We start from the raw sequence: 20845 nt of genomic DNA, 5'->3' as shown, positions 1-20845 counted from the left end.
AGCTGATTGACAATGTTATTCCAAAATGATATGATCTGAGGGGCTCCAGTATGTATCATCGGTCTATAAATGTAGCCTTTGTCTACAGGTTGCTTTCCAAACAAGTACAGTACATCAATTAAAGGCTTACTGGCTGATCGTTAGCAGCTGTAGACTGTGGCTTTTCACATCGCTGATTAAGAGTATTGTTTGATCGCCTTTTAGGCACTAGACCATTCAGCCAGCCGCATTCCTTTGGACTATGGAAATAATGCGGCCGCGAGCGCAGGCACGCTACATGAACTCACACGCTACATGAACGGTTCATCAATGGGCGGAGCTTAAGAGGACAGCTTTTCGTCGTTCAATTAAGTACAGGAGCACTGGGCGATACTAATCTACTGGGAGCGTAGAAGTGATGCACACGGCTTGCGATATGTCTGCTGCTCACACGATCTGTGCACGCAAACTGTTTTCGAGGATATCTTCTAGCGCACACCGTGCAAATAATCGGCATATCTATGCTACCCATAGCCTACTATCTCGAGTCACCCAATGGGAAGACCTACCAGGCCCGGTTGCTCTGCCAAAGATAGGATCAATGCACGTATTCGCGGGGAGCAATAGGCATCGGCTGCATATCGTGACTGTAAGTTTTGCCATAGATCGAATAGTTAGGATGTTGAGCTTCTCTGTGTTGTATAGTGCCAAAGTATTTGGCTTTTCGCTATCCACGTCACTCAACTTTATGAGAGTTGATACTTTTGTCAGTGATTGCATGTACAAACAGTATTATACTGATAAACTTCGTCTTGCAGAAAGACTTGGTGGATAAATATGGAAAGGTTATTCGGCTCACATTTGGCTCAAGAGCCTTTGCAGTCGCCGATGCTAATCTTATGGAAGAGGTTTTGAGGCAGCAAGATCCTGTTCCCTTCAGAGAGCCCCCTCTCTCTTGGGTAGAATATCTAAACAAGCATAATGTCTCCGGCGGCCTACTCACGTCGTAAGTTTGTCCCATCTGACTGTGGTATATATACTTACATACAGTCCTTTGGTGCTGGTTTATTATGCACATATATCGATGAGCTTCAAATACCATCTCCTGGCTGTCACTGTTCGGGTGTGACTCTGCTGGTCAGTCAACCATACAGGAAGCTCTTGAGTAACCTCAAATTTTTAAGAGCAGCATTCTGTAGATGTCATTCACAAGAATCTTTAGTGATTCAGATCACAATGTAGATTGTGTTTCAAGCCAGTGCATTGCCATAGCATGCCTATCCGTGTGATATCAATTTGATCTTGCATTGTGGTCCTATCTAGAACATCTTGAATAGCTAATGCATTTTTCTCATAAACCATTTAATCCATTTCTGGCCTGCCAACATCATCCAACTCAATTCTGAACAACTATATAACATATCTATATCCAAAACAAGGAGCAAACATATTAAAGCCCTTCATAGAATCATTCATAGGTCCGGATGTTTGTTTCCCTTCATGAGCGATAAGTTTTCCCGTGTGTGATTTTATTTGTTTCCGTTGGTTTCTCTGTGTTGTCACAGCTTTGCTAGCTTTTTGAGTGAGGTTAGATAAAATAATACGGCATTTCAAATGGTATCTTTCGGATTATTAACATCCACTCAAATCAGAATTGAAGATAAAAACGATAATAAGATTAATCTGAAAATATTAATTAAATATAATAAGAGCCTATTATATGCACTAACTGATTTGTAAAGTGTTTTGTCTACAGTGTGTTATAAGCTCCTAGAGAATTATGGTTATACCCTATAGCATCAAAGCAATCGGTTTATTGCTAGTTAATTAATTTCCTAAACAACAGCAACAACACACATGCTTGGGAGAAAATCGCCATGGTTAATGGAGGTTTATGCTCGGTGATGGAAGAATAGTGATAAGGGCAAGCAGCACAGAAGTGAGGAAGAGTGACAGACAGTTCACAAAAACATAGAATCAAAAACTATATTTCTATTGGACTATTTTTTATACATTTATTTACGTGATGTTTGTTGAGATGAGTGTACCTCAAGCCATATCTTACGTCAAAAGGCATCTTGTATCATAATTTTGTTGTAAATAGAGTCGCCTGTATATAGAGGGACCATTGTAAACTGTTGAACCGCTAGCAGTCGTCAATGGTTTGACACTGGCTTGTAAGCTTTGAATACACCTAGAGTAGGCTCTTTCCTTTTAGAACATGATTCGATGAGGATCTATGATTGTTGTCATGTGCTGTTCAGCAGCTTTCACAGCTGCCTCTCAGACAAGTACACACAAGTCCAACTGGAGTACAAAATCTCGAAAGTGCAAATGTACCCAGAATTATTTTGATTCGCTCAGTTCATTACCAGGTCAACCGTTGCTAGTCAATGTTGACTCTGCCAAGCAGTGGTCAGTCATGTGAGGAAACTTCATAAATTCTAGCAAAAGCTGTAAAACTTGTGGTTATAAATGGCTTGTAGTCCTTAAGCATAGTTGCAGGTCTGCACTATAGAGGTAAATTTATGGCAGGTGGCCCAAGGCTTGTAATCCAACCAGAGTCGTTCTATTCGTCCTTATAAGTAAAGAAAGTTAATAGAGGTGTTATCTTATCTCATCATTTATGTCTATTGCCTGGCTGCAAAGGTGTCAGGGAAGTTCCTCAGTTTGTTTCACGTTACTAACTTTAGTTCAGGTGTATTCCATCAATTTCTCTCAACTGGTCTGCTACTGTTGCACGGTTACGATGTGATTGTTACCTGTAGCGGCTGTGTGCATGCATTTACTCTCAATACAGGAATCACTGGGGCATTCGCAAGCTAGCAGGTCTCTGCCTAAGGTGTGAATAGGAAAATCTTTCATGGTGTGAAGAGCTCCGTATTAAAAATCCAAGTGAGCCACACGAGTGACAAAACATTGACAAGAAGCTAAATACACAGTAGATGTTGCGTGTTCCCAGTTCAGTAGGTCATAACCAGGCTTTTGTGTCTTACTGTAACATTACCATTTTCACTATTTTCCTTATAATTATGAGCTCCCTGAACATCAATCAATTTGACTCTCAATCAACTGTATGTTAACCTGAAAGTTGAAAACACACACGGTTGTTTTTTTCTTACATGATGCTTGTCAATTGAAGAATGAATTGGAAATTTACTCTGCTCCACAATAAAATTCATATTTTACGTTACAAGAGCAAATCTTAAAATAGCAGCAACTCACCAATGGTGTCGGCAACAAATGCATGCTAAAAAGACAGCTCCTACGAGTATTTTAATTTGACCAGGTTAAAAACAACTGCCACGCAGAGGCATGGCACCACTACTGTTTGTCTACATGTCTCCATGCCTCATAATATTTGACCTGGATGGACCTGCCTGCAGTAGTGCAGTAATCTTATAGCAAACAATGTTGATAGCGGAACTCCAGTAGATCTTGCCCTACTTGACACATTTCTCATGGTGCTTCCCTCTGTGCCCTTTTTATGGTAAAATATGATGCTCGCACATATCACTCTGATGATATCAGTAATGGCAACTACTGTAAATTGATCTTGCTCAAAATCATGGTGCTTTCATATTTTTATGTGAAGGTGATACTCAATTGGGTATATGTGAGTAGCCTGGATTCTACACCTTTAGCCCTCATAAATTTAGAAAAGATATGGCAGTTATAGCTATGATTGGGGTACAGAATATAACATGGTCACTAGTCAGATCCATTGTGTGGTCATGCAGCAACAAAAGCTGTGGCCTGAGATCTCGATAAATATTTCACTGCTATTATGTTACTATTGCGCGCAGCACGTACTATTATTACTGCCACTGGTGCAGTGGCAGTACTACCAGTAACTTATTGCACAGTGTGCAATGCTTGTGTCATTAACTCATTCATTCAGTAGACCCCGCCCCCCCCCCCCCCCCCCCCCCCCCGTTCACAATAGCAAACCTTGAATTTCTACAATGTAGAGGTAACACCTAATCAAATTAATGGATCCATGGAAAATAAAGCATTTCAAATTACCTACTTATATTAATTTTGAAATTGGTAGGGGTCGTAGTATATGCTTGAAGTTAAATAAAATTTACCCAAAATCACCCGAACAATGACCTTTTTTTACTAATTTTTGATTAATATTTTGCCACCCCTAATATAAAATGACAAAGTCCTTTATCGGTGTCACATTGTTTTACCTGGCCAATAAGATGGGACAGCAGGGAAGGGTGTGGAGTGTAGTTTTCATACTCAAAATCTAAATATAAAACCAAATTTGGGCAATTTTACAATTGCGACTATTAATATCACAAATGCTTGTGAATGACAACTGACTGATCATAACGATGACAGTATTGGGCAACTTTATTTATTTGACAACAAAATGAAACCAAAAGATCAGTAAAATAACGACTATTGTTAATAATATTTGTAAATTTACAAGGGGTGTTATTCAGCATATTTGTTTGTCCGGGTGCTGTGTTCGGGTTCATCCCAATTGAGCTCGATCATTAGGCTCCGCCCACGTGATGCCGTCGCCTATCCTGTGGGGGTTGTATATCATTGCTTACACGAGCAGTTCGAATTTAAAACAATGCGCATTTGCAGTATGCATGGATTGCTGGGTGTCAGGTAATGCATCATGGAAGTAAATGGCAGTAGATCACAGTGGGAGTAAATATCTACTGGTTGTTAGAAAGTTATAATGCACTGCAAAATTGCTGCACTGCAAGAATGCCCTTCTAATGTGTCACAACCTTGCATGCCACCGAAACTTCAACCAAATACATGTGGATAGACGAGTAAGCAAAGTCATTGGCAACACGCAATTAAATCTCTATGACCAGTAAACCCGCACATTGTAAATTAATGCTATAGTTTCAGAGTAGGGTTGCACGATAGCTCGATAGTGATAGTCGGTAGTTGTCTTCTCGATATGAATATGTTGCCTATTTTTAGCCTATCAAAACAGCCGAAACTTATATATCGTTATCGAATAGTAAAAAGAATATAACCTGATAGTTTTGCAGATACACTCAAACTTGGATAACTCGCCCTCGGTTAACTCCAATGGATTTGTTTGGGCCATTCCCACGCAATGATAGCAATGATAAATTGCTTTATATAACTTGACCTCAACTTGGTTAACTCGAACAGTTTTTTGCCCAACGGCTACTGCGACGATTGCTATCGCTTTAGAATATCACTTTATTCCAAGCCATAGAGGTAAACCTCAACTTTTAGTAGTTCTTGGATGTCGATGACTTTATTCCAAGCCATAGAGATAAACCTCAACTTTTAGTAGTTCTTGGATGTCGTTATTACCCTCATCAACAAAATATTTTTGTTAACGACTTTTCTAAAGGTTTACAAAAAATCAAATTTTGCCAACCATCCGCTTTGCAGTGGCCCTCCAAAAGCTAAGAAAAGTGAGCTAAATCAAGTTTTGCCAATTTTAATATAAAAAACGTCCTGGCAATCACATCACCTAATATAACAAACCAATCTCAAGTGATAGAAAAGTCTCTATACTTTCTGATGAAATTTCTTTTTAATTTTACAGTAGCAGCCTTTTAGTTTGCAACAAGCCATCTATGCATTTGATTTATATATCGTTTGTATATGTACATTTATCTACTACTAAATGCATGGAATTGTGACAGTGCTCTAATAACTTGAACGTTCTGATAACGCGAATACTTTCGTTCGGTCTCGTGAAGTTTGAGTTATCCAAGATTGCCTGTAGTTTTTATTGTTTATGCTGCAGCTTTTCGTTTTCCTATCCCCTCCACAATCATCGATCTTTTTAGGCACGATAATACGATAGTTTTACCAGCTGCAAAGTCACGCGATAACTATTGGTAAACTCTGTCTGCTCATTGATAATTCGATACTATCGCTATCGGTGGGACAACTCCAACGATAGATGATCACACCTTTCCAAACTACAAATGCCATCCCTATTTCAGAGTGCTAGAAGACATTGAATAGCTGTTGACCTGTTTATAGGTATATTTTCACATGCTTGTTGAGATACGCTGTATGCATAGAAAACTTCAATCTTTGCGCAAAAGATAGTGATTTACTAATACTTCAAGGTCACCACTGTCTGTTTGCAAATGTACAGTTATTACAGTGATACAGCAATGGTTGTTTTAAATAACTCAATAAATGTGTTTGGGTAACTTTGCCAAGACTAAAGTTAAATATTTGGTACAAAAACATCTGTTATGATTTCCCTGAAATTTTTAAGAGGGTTGCATGTATTATAGGCTATAGCAGATTTCATCAACTTCTCATGCATATTTTAATCAACTTACTGCTTGTTTCAAAAAAGGTGCTTTTACCTAGGCTCATAGAGTCCAACATTCCTTCTTGGTGCAGATGCACTCACCGATGTCAATAGCTGCAAACCACTCATACTTGGCATTGTAGCCTTCTTCAGCATTCCTTGACAACTTGTAAGATTTATGTGAAGGCTGCAAATGACAGTATTTGTCAGGTTGATATGGCTGGTTAGAATCTTCGAATTAACCGTTTCTAAACTTTGTAGCGTTACAGAGCATATGAAAAGCTAATGAAAGTTGCGCAAAAAAGGTCACCATGACCTTATGCCTTTAAAAGTGATATCTTACCTTAGCAACCTATTGCATGGTGTTGAAGTTGCATTACAGGAAGTAAAGTCTTGCTATTTGAACACGCTTATCTTATCAACCAAATTTAAAGATGTGATTGCGTCAAATTATAGTTGATTTTAACAAAAAGTATCGATTTTTTTTCGAGATGTTTGTTGTTTTAGGCGATCTCATTGTCAAGATATTTGAAGATTCGAATTGACAAAAATTGATCGCGGTAAAACGCTCAGAAAAAAAAAGAGTCCAGACTTGCCCAAAATGATGTACAGTGAAACACGGATAACTCAAACTTCAAGGGACCGAGCAAAAGTGTTCGAGTTATTAGAGCGTTCAAGTTATCAGAACAGTCATAAGTGCACGTATTTATCAGTAGATACATGTATATATACAAACTATATATCAATCAAAAGCATAGATTGCTTGTTGCAAGTTAAAGGGTCCCTCGTGTGAAGTTTTAAATATTTTTAATCAGAAAGTATAGATATTTTTTTATCACTTGAGATTTGTTTGTTGCTTTAGGTGATGTGACTGCCAGGACGTTCTCAGATTAAAGTTGGCAAAACTTGATCGTGGTTAAAACGCTCAGAAAAAATACATATGTATTTTTCTACCAAGCGTTTTAACCAAGATCAATTTTGCAGTAAGTCAGTTATTACAAAACTGCTTTACTATTAAAAACCCATTATCAATTTTGCCGATATTGCTTTAAAGTTATCCAAATTTTACCTTGCTTTTTTTGCATTCAGAGGGCTTATCACTAAGCGGATGTTTGATAAAATTTGATTTTTGCAAACCATTAGAAAAGTCGTTAATGAAAATATTTGCCGATGTTGGTAATAACGAGGCCTAAGAACTACTAAAAGTCGATGTTTATCTCTATGGCTTGGAATAAAGTGATATTCTAAAGCGATAGTAATGACCGTCTCGGTAGCCGTTTGGCAAAAAACTGTTCGAGTTAACTGAGTTTCGGTCGAGTTATCTAAAGCCATTTATCATTGCGTGGGAACGGACCAAGCAAATCCATTCAAGTTAACCATGTGTTCGATATATCCGAGGGCGATTTATCCGAGTTTCACTGTATATAGTGAAACAGCCTGTCTCTATCTTTCGTATTCACATCGGCTATTGCGATAGAAGTCTAGTCCTATGCAGCTCTAACTTACTTCATTGCGGCCTTTGTATCAGCGAAGTTCTCAGTTGCTACCCACACCGGAAACTAGTTACTAAATAAAATAAGCAAGCCACATCTTTGAAAAGAACATGTTCGAATATATAGCGAAACCAACTGCATCCATAAAAAAAGTAATATATAGTCAAGGTTATCTAGTCATTATTAGTATCAATTTGTAGAAAAACTTTACTGGTTACATTTGATTAGTTGCTTCAAGTACAAAAAAAATGGTTTTATGAGTTGACGGAAATCAACTGAGATTCTGGCGAAAGATTAATCAAGCCATTCTTGCACCTGGTTGGCGGATTGTGGACTCATCTGTTTTCACTTAGTAGTGTGGAGCATAAACTTTTTTGAGCTCTTAATATTTAGACTGTCGGAATTGAGTCGAGCTATGCAAAAGTACCTGTCAATACAGCTCTGATTACACTTCATACGTCCATTTATTAAACAAGATTTCAGCACAGGTGGCAACGGGGCTATGATGTATTTAACATGTTCTGCAAATCGTGTTTTGAATTATCTTCAACATTATCATTCTATTATATAATTTTATAAGCCAAAAGATTTCCATCTTGGCAAAAAGTTTTTATTAAAAACATCCATCCAAGTCGTGGCCACTCACATAGTTTCAGCTCATATAATAGGACAAATTAATTTACTGCAGTAAACTCAAACAAAACATATCATGGTTTGTGCAGCGCACATTCGTGTCTCTTTTTTCTGTTTATGGCAGTTTCCACAACTGCTCGGGTGGGGGCGCCACATAAACATCCTGTAATCGATGAAACAAATGTAATACATATATGTCATTCATAGAAATGTTGTTTTAACAGGTATCGACTGAAAGCTTTCTATATGGGAGTTGGATCGAGAGCGTAAAATTACAAAATGAACAAATGTTTAACAAAAGCATAAGTACGCCAAGCCAACAATTCGAAGCTTTGTTTTTGGGAGTTAAAGATGAGCATTGATTAATTCATTTTCCTCACTTTCTACAAGTGAGAAGTGAACAGAAATTCTAATCATACATCTAATTTATTAGCTAAAACTGCAAAAAAATTGAAGCAAATATTATAGCTAGGTGAAAAGATGAAAAAGTTATGAAACGATGATTGGTATTAGCAATAAGTTATAATTTTATTAATCAGTAAATGTATTCTTGATTACTACAATTAGTACCTTTAGTCTAGTATATATATATAGGAGATAAATGATGATGATAATGTACCTCCATTCTCTTATCTTCTTCTGCAACAAAACGCTGCTGACGCCTGTCAGCTCTAACCATACGCTGCCTGCCCCAATCTTTAATCACCTGATGCTCAGAAAAAAGAGATAGAAAACATAATAGAAAACACTGATAGAAAACATAAACTGGAAGCATTTTTAAAATTCTTTTGTTCGTCAATAAAACGTGTCGATGCAGTAATTCAGTAAATTAACGATGTCAATTAATTCAGTAAATTAAATAACGATGTCGATGCGCCGAACTAGTAATTGAGTAAAATATACGACAAGAATTTTTGAGATCACAGACAACATTTATTATGATCTATATAACAATTTCGTGCTGATTGGCCAAAGAAGAGATCTTATATTTATTGCTCATGGGCTCTTTTCATATGTATCACTATGCACGTCACGAATAAAGCACCCGCTCGAATCTGAACATCTCAAATGATCTCATTCAAACGCTTATTTATATCTCTGGACAGGGTTAGTCTACAAAAACAAAAATGACATGAAGTTGTAGTTGATTTTTTAGTCTTTTATTGGTCTTAATTTCATTTGATCGGCTTTGTTGACGCAATCACATCTTTAAAGGCCTTTGCTGTAAGCAGCTTCAGAGGAGGTTTAACAGCAGCAAAAGTCTATTTATGCTGTGAAAATGCTGGTGGGGCAGACACTATGCTACTATGAAGAAGGTTCTTTATGCCATAGGTTTTAAATGTTAAATAGGCAAGGACCAATGACTAAAGGCTGGCCAATGCTAATGATAATCTGATATCAGTAGAGAAAACAATTCTGGCTAATAATACTATTGTATCTACTCTTATCACCTCAGAGTTCTTCAAGTCGGTATTGCTAAAGAATTTAAGTTTATAATTAACATAATTGGAAATATCTTTCATAGGGAGTCATTATCTTTTCAAAGACGTCGAAAAAATTATATGTAAAAAAAGTTTGACTAGTTCTTGGTGATGCTGCATTAAAACCAAACTATTTACCTAAATTAATATTTTACCAAGCAAATATCACATGGTCATCGACCTATGATGTTCGTTTATCTGTAGCAGCTTTATAACCAACGATTTTTTACGCTTATTCATACTTAAAGTTAATTGTAGTAAATTTTATGGTTTCGATTTAAATTACGATTAAATAAATTTTTTTATAGCAAATGAATCTGAATAGCACTAATGCAAAGTGGGATATCGCTTATTGTAGTTGAAATCATCAATGACTACTGTTTCCATTCATTGAAGGAACCTTGGATCCATTCTTCACTAATTCTACGTTGGAAAAAATAGCATCTTCTGGAAAATTACATTTAGCATAGTTTCCATGCATTGAAAATGACCTATTTTTTTAATTTCACATGTGTATAAAGTATTAGATAAGCAGGGACATGGGAGACAGTTGCTAGCGTTTGAATGTATTGCTGCTCATAGACCAAATGAACCGAGGAAAATTTTAAGTTTTCAGAAAAGCTGTTCTTGGTATTTCTTCTCTGGTCTGAGGAGGCTGAATACAATTAGAAATACTCTTTACAATAAATCAATTTAACATATTTTAATTTAATAAGTACATGAAATGTACTAGTTGCAAATAGCTGCTGAGCTGAGAAATTAAAATTTTCAAGTCAGTCATATACTTTCAGCAATAGTTAAATGCAACATTTTTCAAATACACAATACTTTTTGTACTATTACAATATAAAAGTTGAGCATTTCTTTTTGTTGTAAAATATCTGTAGTTGAAAATCAAAGATTTGGTTGCTTTGGCAGATAATCCCAATGTATTCACTTTTGAATAAATCTGACACATTAGATTTACTTTCTCATTTTTGGTAAGAAATGACAACTCCAGCACCATTCAATTTGTATAATAGGTACATACAGTCAAACATGGATAACTCGTCCACGGATAGCTCGAACACATGGTTAATTCGAACGGTTTCTTTGGTCCGTTCCCACGCAATGATAAATTGCTATAGATAACTCGAACTCAACACTGTTAATTCGAACTGTTTTTTTGCCCAACGGCTACTGAAACGGTTGTTATCGCTTTAGAAAATCACTTTATTCAAAGCCATAGAGGTAAACCTCATCTTTTCGTAATTCATAAGCGTTGTTATTACCACCATCGGCAAAATAATTTTGTCAACGACTTTTCTAAAGGTTTGGTCAAATTTGATTTATACTGCTATACGATTAATAGCACGGGCGGAGTGTTGCTCTTAACGAATCCCAGGTAAAGTAAGGGATTTTTCTTTGGTAACTTTTTCTTGAAGTTGCATAAACTTCAAGAACAATCAGCAAAATTGATCGTGGGTAAAACGCTAAAAAAAAAAGATGTCTTTTCTTTTGAGCATTTCAACAACGATCAAGTTTTGCCAATGTCAATCTAAAAAAACGTCCTGGCAATAACATCACCTCAAACAACAAACCAATCTCAAGTGATAGAAAAATCTCTATACTTTTTGATAAAAACATTTTAAACTTTACATTAGAAGCATTTAATTTGAAACAAGCCATTTGTGCTTTTGATTTATATTATAGTTTGCATATGTACATGTATCTACTAATAAATAAGTAAATACATGGACTTGTGACAGTGCTCTGATAACTTGAACGCTCTGATAATTCGAACACTTTTGCTCGGTCCCGTGAAGTTCGAGTTATCCATGTTTGACTGTATATGTTGAAACAACAAATTGCGATGAGCATTTCATATTTGCCCACTGCTAGTTTGCTCTATGCTAATTGTATTGTAGGAAACACCTGTTTACTGAACATAGATTATGACTATTGTGAAATTAATGTATTTCTGCTGATAACTAGTTATTAATTCAGTTGTTAATGATATTTTTTACAAGGTTCAGGTTTAAGCAATATTGACTTCTGTTGTATTTGTGTTGTCATTAATTTGCTTACAGAATGGTTAAAATGGTTCACTTCGATTGAATATCGTTGAGTCATTTTCCAGCTGTTCATTAGGCGGATCTTGGGATGCCACACTGTCAGTCTACAATTTGATTTATATTTTGAGGCAAACTTTGTTACATTTCAGGCAAGATGAAGACTGGGCAAGGAAGCGTAAATCAGTGCAGTCTCTAATGCTGAAACCCTTTACTATGGAAGACTTTGTTCCTTGTCTTGAGAAGCTTTCTGAAGATTTTTGTAATCATATCGAGTTGATGCGAGATGAATCAGGCTATGTAGACAGTCTACCTTTACATCTCTATCGATTTGCGTTTGATGGTAGGGTTTGCCGACTCAACCCGTCAGTTATTATATCTGATTCCTGCCCTGCAAACTGAATATCAGTCTTTTACTGTCACTCATCATTTAATGCAATGTACAATTGATATACAGTAGATGCTCCTATAACGTATACCTCCTATAACGTATATTCCAAATAACGCAAACAATTTGTGAATTTTTTGCTTCGTATTACATAAATTCCATGTAACGTAAATTGTTAAATGGGGTGAGTTTTTAAGTTTGATTTGAATGTTAGTTTATGTCACCACACTTGCGGAAGAAAAAACGCCTTGTGTATTGCATTAAATATAACTTTCACGACATTCTAGTTTGTCGTAATAGATAATTAAATGTGTCGACAAAAAGGAAAATAGGATAGCTGCGCAATTGTTCATAAATAAAAAGGCGATTGATTGGTGCAGGTGTTACAGCGTCCGTCCACCAATCTTAAAGGTTACGAGTTGAGTATCGCCGAAAGTTATCTTTTATCCTAACCTTGACCCCTAGATACAGGTAGACGATGAACAGGTAGAACTGCTTTTTATAGTAAAAAGATTTTGGTGTTTGCCTTATCGTAGACGTACAAAATATTTGTTATTAGTTTTACTTTGCGGAATAAACTTTGCTGTTTAGAAAAAATAAACAAATTGTTGTAAATGAATGTCGAAAATGTACTTTCCCATCAACTTGTTGTAAAATTACCACAATCATGGTCTATACAACTAGTGAGATTGATGATAAAAAGGAGAAAAGTGGTTGATGTAAACCAGTAATTCTGCAGTTACGGTACAGTTACGGTACAGTTACGGTACAGTTACGGTACAGTTACGGTACAGTTACGGTACAGTTACGGTACAGTTACGGTACTAACTAACTAGCAGCCCACAAACTAAAAAAGTTAAGTCAAGCTTTTTCTTTTTACATGGCCAAAGGGGTGAGTTTGGAAAGATTTTGGAACGGATTAGGCAATTTACGTGTATTTTACTCTTCTTCTAACGTAAATTCTGTATAACATAACGTAAATGCTCTTGCAGCGGATTATTTACGTTGTAGGAGCACCTACTGTAGTAGGAACTTTATGGAACAATGGTAGTTTGATACGTGTAGCAGCTTTAGGAATGACTGTAATTCAGGTGGAGATATCTTAATATTAACATTTATAAGTACAGTTGGGAAGACCATAATTTCTATTGGTTCTTATAAAGTGTGACAGAAAAAAATTGGCAGATTTTTGGTCATTCAAACTGAATGCCTTTTGAAATATTGGTTAGGACAAAGGTTTTCTAATGCAATTTCTCTGATACAGATTGATGCCTGGTCTTTCACTATAGAGTTGATAACAAAAGGGTTTTGTAGACAAATGTATATATCTTGCATTCATCTGAACAACAACAAAAATGATTAACAATAGTAAATTATATTGGGTTGTAAGAGGAAATGACTCTTAAGTTTCATATTTTTATTCACACGCTTGTGCCATATTTGCGACCCATTCACTGAACAGCCGCCTACACATTTTTTACTGTTGAATATTCGCAGAACAGGTAGTAAACAGTCACTACTTCTATTGGTAATTCTTGCAAAGTAATTAAACCGTGCAATGTTATCTTCCCAAAGGTGAAGTGTTGAAACCTGTATGTTACTATTTGTTACAGGCATTGTCTCAATAATCTTTGGTCAAAGGGCAGGCTGTCTGGCTGTTGAACCAAGTAAAAGGGGAGACGAGTTCATAAGTGCTGTGAGCGTCATCCTAGAGTCCTCGTTTAACTCTCTTATGATCTTCGCTAAACTTCAGCTCAAATACAACACCAAAAAATGGCAGCAACACGAACAGGCTTGGGACAAAACAAAGGATTCAAGTGAGTTATGAACATGTTTTGTAAGGGTAGGAACCATGCATTGCTAGAATTGAGTTCTAAAAGGGTTGGGTCATACTGCGGGAGAGTGATGCTGTAGATACAAGGAGCTGTAGATCGTAAGGTTTATTAAAGTTTGCTAATAGTTTGTAGGGTGGTCTATTATTCAACATCTTGGGGAACATTTTGTGTCTAAATGCTAAGAAAATATTCGTGTCCGATGCAACTATGCGCAGCTGCAAGTACAACTTCATACTTTTCTGCAATAACACTCGAATGATATTAAAACAATTTACGTGAAATGTGCTTCCTCTAATTCCTATTTTTAGTCATGTAATTTCTGTTATAACTATATTTAATCGTGTTGCATAACAGCTCATTGCACTCATTGATATGTTTGCTGCAGTTTACAGTCGAAACTAGCTTTTATTGTAAGCCGAGTTGAAAGAAACGCAAGGATGCTATTAAATATAATTCTATAAATCTGAATTTATAAGTTATATAATAATAATCTATCAAATGCTATAAATATATATTTAATAACAAGTGTTATAATCGCATGACACTTATAATACACGGAGAAACAATTAACATTTTTGAAACAAGTATACATGTATTTGCGTCGTTTGCTCAGCCAGTTGCGTTCTGATTGTTGCTTTCGATGGAATGAACATCTTCTGGCTGTTTAATACCTTCCACAATGTTTCCTGACTTCAACTCTATCTACAATGTCGAACTAGTCAATATTAGCGTCCAAACATTGTTTTTAGCAGAGCAAAACTTTCACGTGTTGCATTTCACACAAATAATGATAACCTTTTAGCCGAATTTGTGCTAAGCACAAATTTTAGCCTAAAATTAGTCACATACCATCGTAAATGTAAATTGTTTTTCATATACATCAAAGTATCAAGACTGCGTAGACAAGGAACTACTATTAGCATGATGCAGTTGTTAATTATTTTGTGGTATTGCTTTCAAAGTTTTAACGAAAAAACCTGGAGAGCTTTGAAGTTGGAGAACGGACTTTGATACGAACAGAAACATTAAAAGAATGAATTGTATTAGCATGTTTTTGTGGACGCTTGTCTACTGATCACTTGCTATTATGGGTCATTACTTATTACAAAAAAATCAAAGTGGCAGTCAAATGGAGGCAGCGTTTAAGTGATGCTCTATTTTTCAAAGCTGCATTCAAATAAGTGTTGAATTAGAGGTTTTGCAGTATCCATGTTATCTCTCAAACAATTATGACATCACTGCTTGTAAAGAAAAGTCTACAATTTGAAATAATTTTTTACTAGCCAGTTGGTCATGTCGCTTTTTAAGGCCTTTAGAAGAATGGTTTTGAAGAAATATACAGATGACAAGAAATAAGACTTTTCTAGCTGCAGACAGATTACCGCTATAGTGAGTAAAATTCACCCTGCAAGGGCAAATGTTGAATTGAAAACTCCTGCCAGGTAGGAGACTTTCAAAACTTAAGATCTTTAGATATGCACCCAGCTTTATAACTGCTATGTGATTACAAGCTCTTAAAAGCTTAAAAATGAACAGTTAATCGCTGCCATAGCAAAAATTCCGTAGTTTGGAATATCTTTATTTCGACGACGTACTTAAACATTGTTTTTATTGTTTTGACACGTGATGTTATCACGTTAAATTAAATGGCAATAAAAGGCTCAATATAAAACGTCTCATAGCACTAGTTAATGACAAACACTTCGGGTTCTACCGGAAAGCCCGTATCGAATATGGATGCTCGCCACTTTGCAGTTTCGTTTCAGCTTGGTCTAATCTTCTAGTCGTAATCTGATCATGTGACTTATACTTCCTGCCAAATAGCGCGAACAATTTCTACAGCATTTTTCGACTATCACAGGTGACCAGCAGGCTTGTCACGTTTATTAAAGGATGATATGCAATCCTTCGAGCTAAGGTTCAAAAATTAAACCATGTTTTTCACAGTAGGTTTTTAGATCAGTGCTCAAAGTGACAGCATTACAATGAGGATGAAATATACGCGTAGGGACAATAGACATGGTCTTATTGAATGCATGAAGGATATTTGTGAAAATATTCCGACGAATGAGGTTGCATGAAAGTGTATATGGAAGCCATCGTGTTCAACTACTTCCCATTTGAGCTGTTTTGGAAAGGGATTCCAATCTATGGCGTATTTATGATGGCGGCGATTACCTGTTTGTTTTTGAGCTTTTAAGAGCTTGTAATCACATTTCCACATATTTTGCACATACAACGCAGTAGAGTAAGACACAGTGAATCTTTTGGTACCAAATAACTGTAATGTGAAATTTTTTGCAAGTCAACCTTTAACAAAAACAGTAAATGCTTTAATCAGAAGGCACTTTTTACAAACAGAAAACACTACCAATTTAATGATTAATAAGCATTTTAGAGACTCCTTGGAATGCTTAATATAATTTATGCTGTACCAACAAAGGCTTTCTATGAGGAATACATTTTTTTGGCTGATAAGCATTCCTGGATTGAAGGATATTCATGAACCGCAAGAAAAATACATTCTTAAGAGCCGAGAAGATGATCTTTACAAGGGCTGTGGGGATATTCATCTACATCTAGTTTATTTGATTGCACTGTAAGCAAAAAGTCATAAAGAGATAATAAAGGGAAATGTTACGGCACAGCCAGACTTTAAAAACAAAGGGTAGAGACTACTCAAGATTACCTTCTGCGGTCTTGCACGTTGCAGAAGATAAAAATCCATTTGTATGGAAAAAACCTCTGAAAGCTTTTTAGGTAAAGCATCATTGTCGACTGATAAGCGGTTTGCATTGACTTCTATGAGTCGATTAGATCCCTCCGTTGTAGAGAAAAGATTAATAATATCAACTCTTGAAATAATTATCAACACTTGAAATACACATGTATATGAAATACACATGTATATGAAATACACATGTATATGAAATACACATGTATATGAAATACACATGTATATGAAATACACATGTATATGAAATGACACGCATACGTGCAAACTTAGTTTTGTACACCTTCAATATTTAACATATGATCAAGTGCTATATCTGCTTGCCGCTTTCTCTTTGGAAACTTTGCATTACTATTATCTGCATTTGATCATAAAAATTTCACAAATGTTACAAAGTTCTCATTATCCTAAGTTGGCAATGCACCACTACTAGCTATAGCTATGGTGAGAAAAAGACTGCAAGGGTACTGGTATTATTATTTTTTTAAACAGTTTACAGTAAAGTTCTGAACCGTGGTTAATGTGATGAACGAACTTTGACCAGACGAATAGATCATGGTCAGATTATTGCTGAAAATTTGAGCAGTAGTGGTATTGGCAAAGTAGCGAAGACAATCTCACTAGGTTACTAGTACGCTAGAGCACGCTTACACTTGTCGCCCCTGCAGACTCTGGAGTAAGTCGCGCATGGGTCACTCTAATCAGTTTTGCTGCAAGTGTGAATGCTTATGGTGCGTTTACACTGGCCGATTTTGTCACCGATTTTGTCGTGCACAGACAAATTTGATGAGTCGGTGTCGGTAGGTGTGAACAGAAAGATCGGTGTCGGCACCGATCTGAAAGTCGGTGTCGGAGAAACCCAGCAGTGCCCGGTTGCACCGACAAATCGGATGCTCATCAGCCAATCAGAAGCTAGGAGCCTCTGATTAAATGAGCCTAGGCTTTAATGACAGTGCTAAGTTTATGAAACGAAAAGGCTAGGTTTAATGAGAGGCTAGGAGACTGTCATTAAACTTTCCCTCGTTCTTTTTTTAATAGTGAACCAGCATGGCTAGCAACGATGTGAACGCGAGAGTACCAAAAAATCAAGTTTTTTCTTTAATTTAAATTAATTAAAAGTGAATAGCCAGTTGTACGACTACTACTAGTACTACTAATAGTTCTAGTACTACTGTAAAGGAATTTGCTGGCCCTTACTTGGCACGATCTAGATTATGTCATACAGAAATAAATTGCGTGTGATTTCATTCAATGTTTTATTAGCGAAGGAAATTCACTAGCCGAGGAGCGGACGGCCATTTGCTCTGTCTACTAAGTAAGCGTTGCTCCCTTATATACAATAAAATTGCCCGTTCCGGCTAACGGGACCGAGTGAGAACACCGGCTAACAATGTTTAAATGGCCAATAATTAGGCCCGCTAGTGCGTTGATATGACAACATAAACGACGACAATTGATAGCATAACGAGTAACAAGGCCAACAATAAAAAGGGAATAAAAAGGACAACCCATATAATAAAATCTTTACAGACATATAAAATATATACAAACAAATAATTACAAGAAGTGTAAAGTGTTGGCCCGGCGTCCATCACACTACTACTACCACAAATATACATTCACCATTCAATCTTCTTCATTATTCATTTTATTTATTGTAATTACTCGGACGAAAGAACTGTACGTACAGTTCTTTGCTCGGATTTTCATTGCCTCATAATTCATTCATTGTTTGGCATTCAGTAGTTGCTTCTAGCGGTAGTAGTAGGAGCAGTAGTAGTAGTGTAGTACTAGTATATAATTTTCCACATCAAGCGCGTTGATTTTTATGTGTACTCGTCTTCGCGTGGTCGGGTGAAGGTCAGAACGGCGAAACGCTGTGATTGGCTGTTGGTACCGACAAAAATCGTTTGATTGTTGCAATGTAAAGGGGGAGTCGGTGTCGGCACCCATACGTGAAATGTCGGAGGTACCTGTCCGAGTCGGGGTATTGGCACCTAATCGAAGTCGGTGTCGGCCAGTGTAAACGCACCATTAGAAGTTACCTTCTCATCAAACTATTGTCAGTACAAGTTGTCTACTCCATGTTTCACTTAGGTAAACAACTTCCATTGTTACCATCCGACTTATGAGAAGATGAGCCATATTAGCCAAATATTTATTGCTATTTGTCTTCCAGCTCAGTACTTTTTGGAAAAAATGATGGACAGGCTAGATAGCTCTAGCCTCGATTTCACCCCAATGGCTTCATCTCTCTTGGCAAATTCGGCACTATCTAGACTGGACACAGAATATATGCTCATGGAGTTTCTGTTTGGTGGTGTTGATACGGTCAGTCTTATCTCTGTAATTCATAGCTTTCCAAATTAATTATTGTGATACGTAGCTGTTTCATGTTATTTTATTTTCACTGTTAATATTATTTCTTACTGCTTACTATTTTACTCTCAGATTATTGATGTTGCAGTCATCCAATACTCTTGGATTCATGCTCTACCTTCTCGCATCACATCCCGAGAAACAAGAAAAGTTAAGAGCTGAAATCCTCGAGCACTCGGATCATCTTGACATTCATGTTGTGAAAAACCTAAAATATCTCAATATGTGCATCAAAGAAACACTGCGGCTGTATCCTATCTTATTTATTAATGGCAGAACTATCCGTAAAGACTTTGTTTCCCAAAAAGGCATACAGTTTAAGGCCGAGGTGAGAAATCTAGGAGTTGTTCCTCCATTAAACGATGGGAGAGTAACTCCACTACAGCTATTATTTTCATTCATTTAATCATTACTCTCGTCTACACATAGCATACCAAACAATATGTTTGTACCGCAGGACAAAGTTATGTTTTGGCACTACTGCATCTGCCGAGATCCAGACGTTTGGCAAAATCCCGATGAATTTATTCCAGAGCGATTTGATAGGAATACAACGACAACTGACTCACCAGAAAGGAAACTCGTTTCAATTCCATTTGGCTTTGGAACGCGAGCATGCATTGGTAAGAGTATTTTGACTACTTTGTAATCTACTTTGTTTGACTACTAAGACTACTTTGTAATCATTTGGCAGACTCATACCAAACCCTATAACACTGATCAGTACATTGTCATAGTTATGTGACTAGCCAAACTTTGTTGTAATTTTGCAGGTAGGCGCATAGCTGAACTAGAAATAGCCCTCTGCATCATCAAGGTAACATCTGAGATCACAATTTGAGTAGTTTTGTAATAAAATTCAACATGAAGCTGGTAGTTACCTGTAGACTTTGATTTAATCAAGCCATTATGTTTGATTTATCTGATGGCTAGGTCAATGCCCATACTCTTTTATGCAAGGAATCCAAGCATATCTTTTGAGAGGAAAGCACATGAGTTATTTGTGTCCAATTTGATAGCCAGGAGCTAAAGAACAGGTACTTACTGCGAATACTTAATGTTACAGGTGCTCACTCAGTTCAATTTAACCCTTGACAAGAGTAAACCTGTTTGGACTCCTCTCACTCGAGCTCTTCTTACTCCTGGCAAACAGATCCCTATAAAGTTCAATGATTTGTACCGCCATTGAGATGTTGTCACAGAGCGTTTGCAATTTGCTATTTTATTTTCATTTTACATAAGATTTGTTATTTTTGTAAAGGAACTTCAGTCCTAGTGATGTGAAGCCGAGTTCAATTCAAATTTAAAAAATGCACTTTTTGTTGAAGTTAATAATATAAAATGTTCTCTTCAAGGCTGTAAACTATACTTGTCTCTTTATTTGGTATACTTCGATTTAAATGGTTGCTTAGTTAGACACTTGCTTTTGAATCAAAATCAAAGGAATTTGTGCTAATTTCATTGCCCATTAGTCAGTAGGAATATATGGAGAAGACTAATGGGTGTTCTGTGTGGGTGGCAAATCACTGGTAACACATAACTAAAATTATCATACAACGACTACGATGAGTTCTGGAGAATAA

At 36.5% G+C, this 20845-nt stretch overlaps 1 protein-coding gene across 1 annotated transcript; it reads left to right on the top strand.

Annotated features, from left to right (window-relative positions):
* The first annotated feature begins 388 nt into the window (after nt 1-388).
* Nucleotides 389-20616, top strand: LOC137398113 (sterol 26-hydroxylase, mitochondrial-like). The gene is made up of 9 exons (XM_068084222.1): nt 389-628; nt 798-985; nt 12079-12269; nt 13928-14131; nt 19063-19214; nt 19351-19590; nt 19720-19885; nt 20036-20079; nt 20329-20616. Exons 1-9 carry the CDS (start codon nt 398-400, stop codon nt 20449-20451), a joined length of 1539 nt encoding a protein of 512 aa, XP_067940323.1. The 5' UTR covers nt 389-397; the 3' UTR covers nt 20452-20616.
* Nucleotides 20617-20845: the final 229 nt, after the last annotated feature.

This window comes from Watersipora subatra, chromosome 1, assembly GCF_963576615.1.
Source record: "Watersipora subatra chromosome 1, tzWatSuba1.1, whole genome shotgun sequence".
Lineage (NCBI taxonomy): Eukaryota > Metazoa > Bryozoa > Gymnolaemata > Cheilostomatida > Watersiporidae > Watersipora > Watersipora subatra.
The sequence above is the reverse complement of the archived record's forward strand: the minus strand, read 5'-3'. Positions and strand labels throughout refer to the sequence as shown.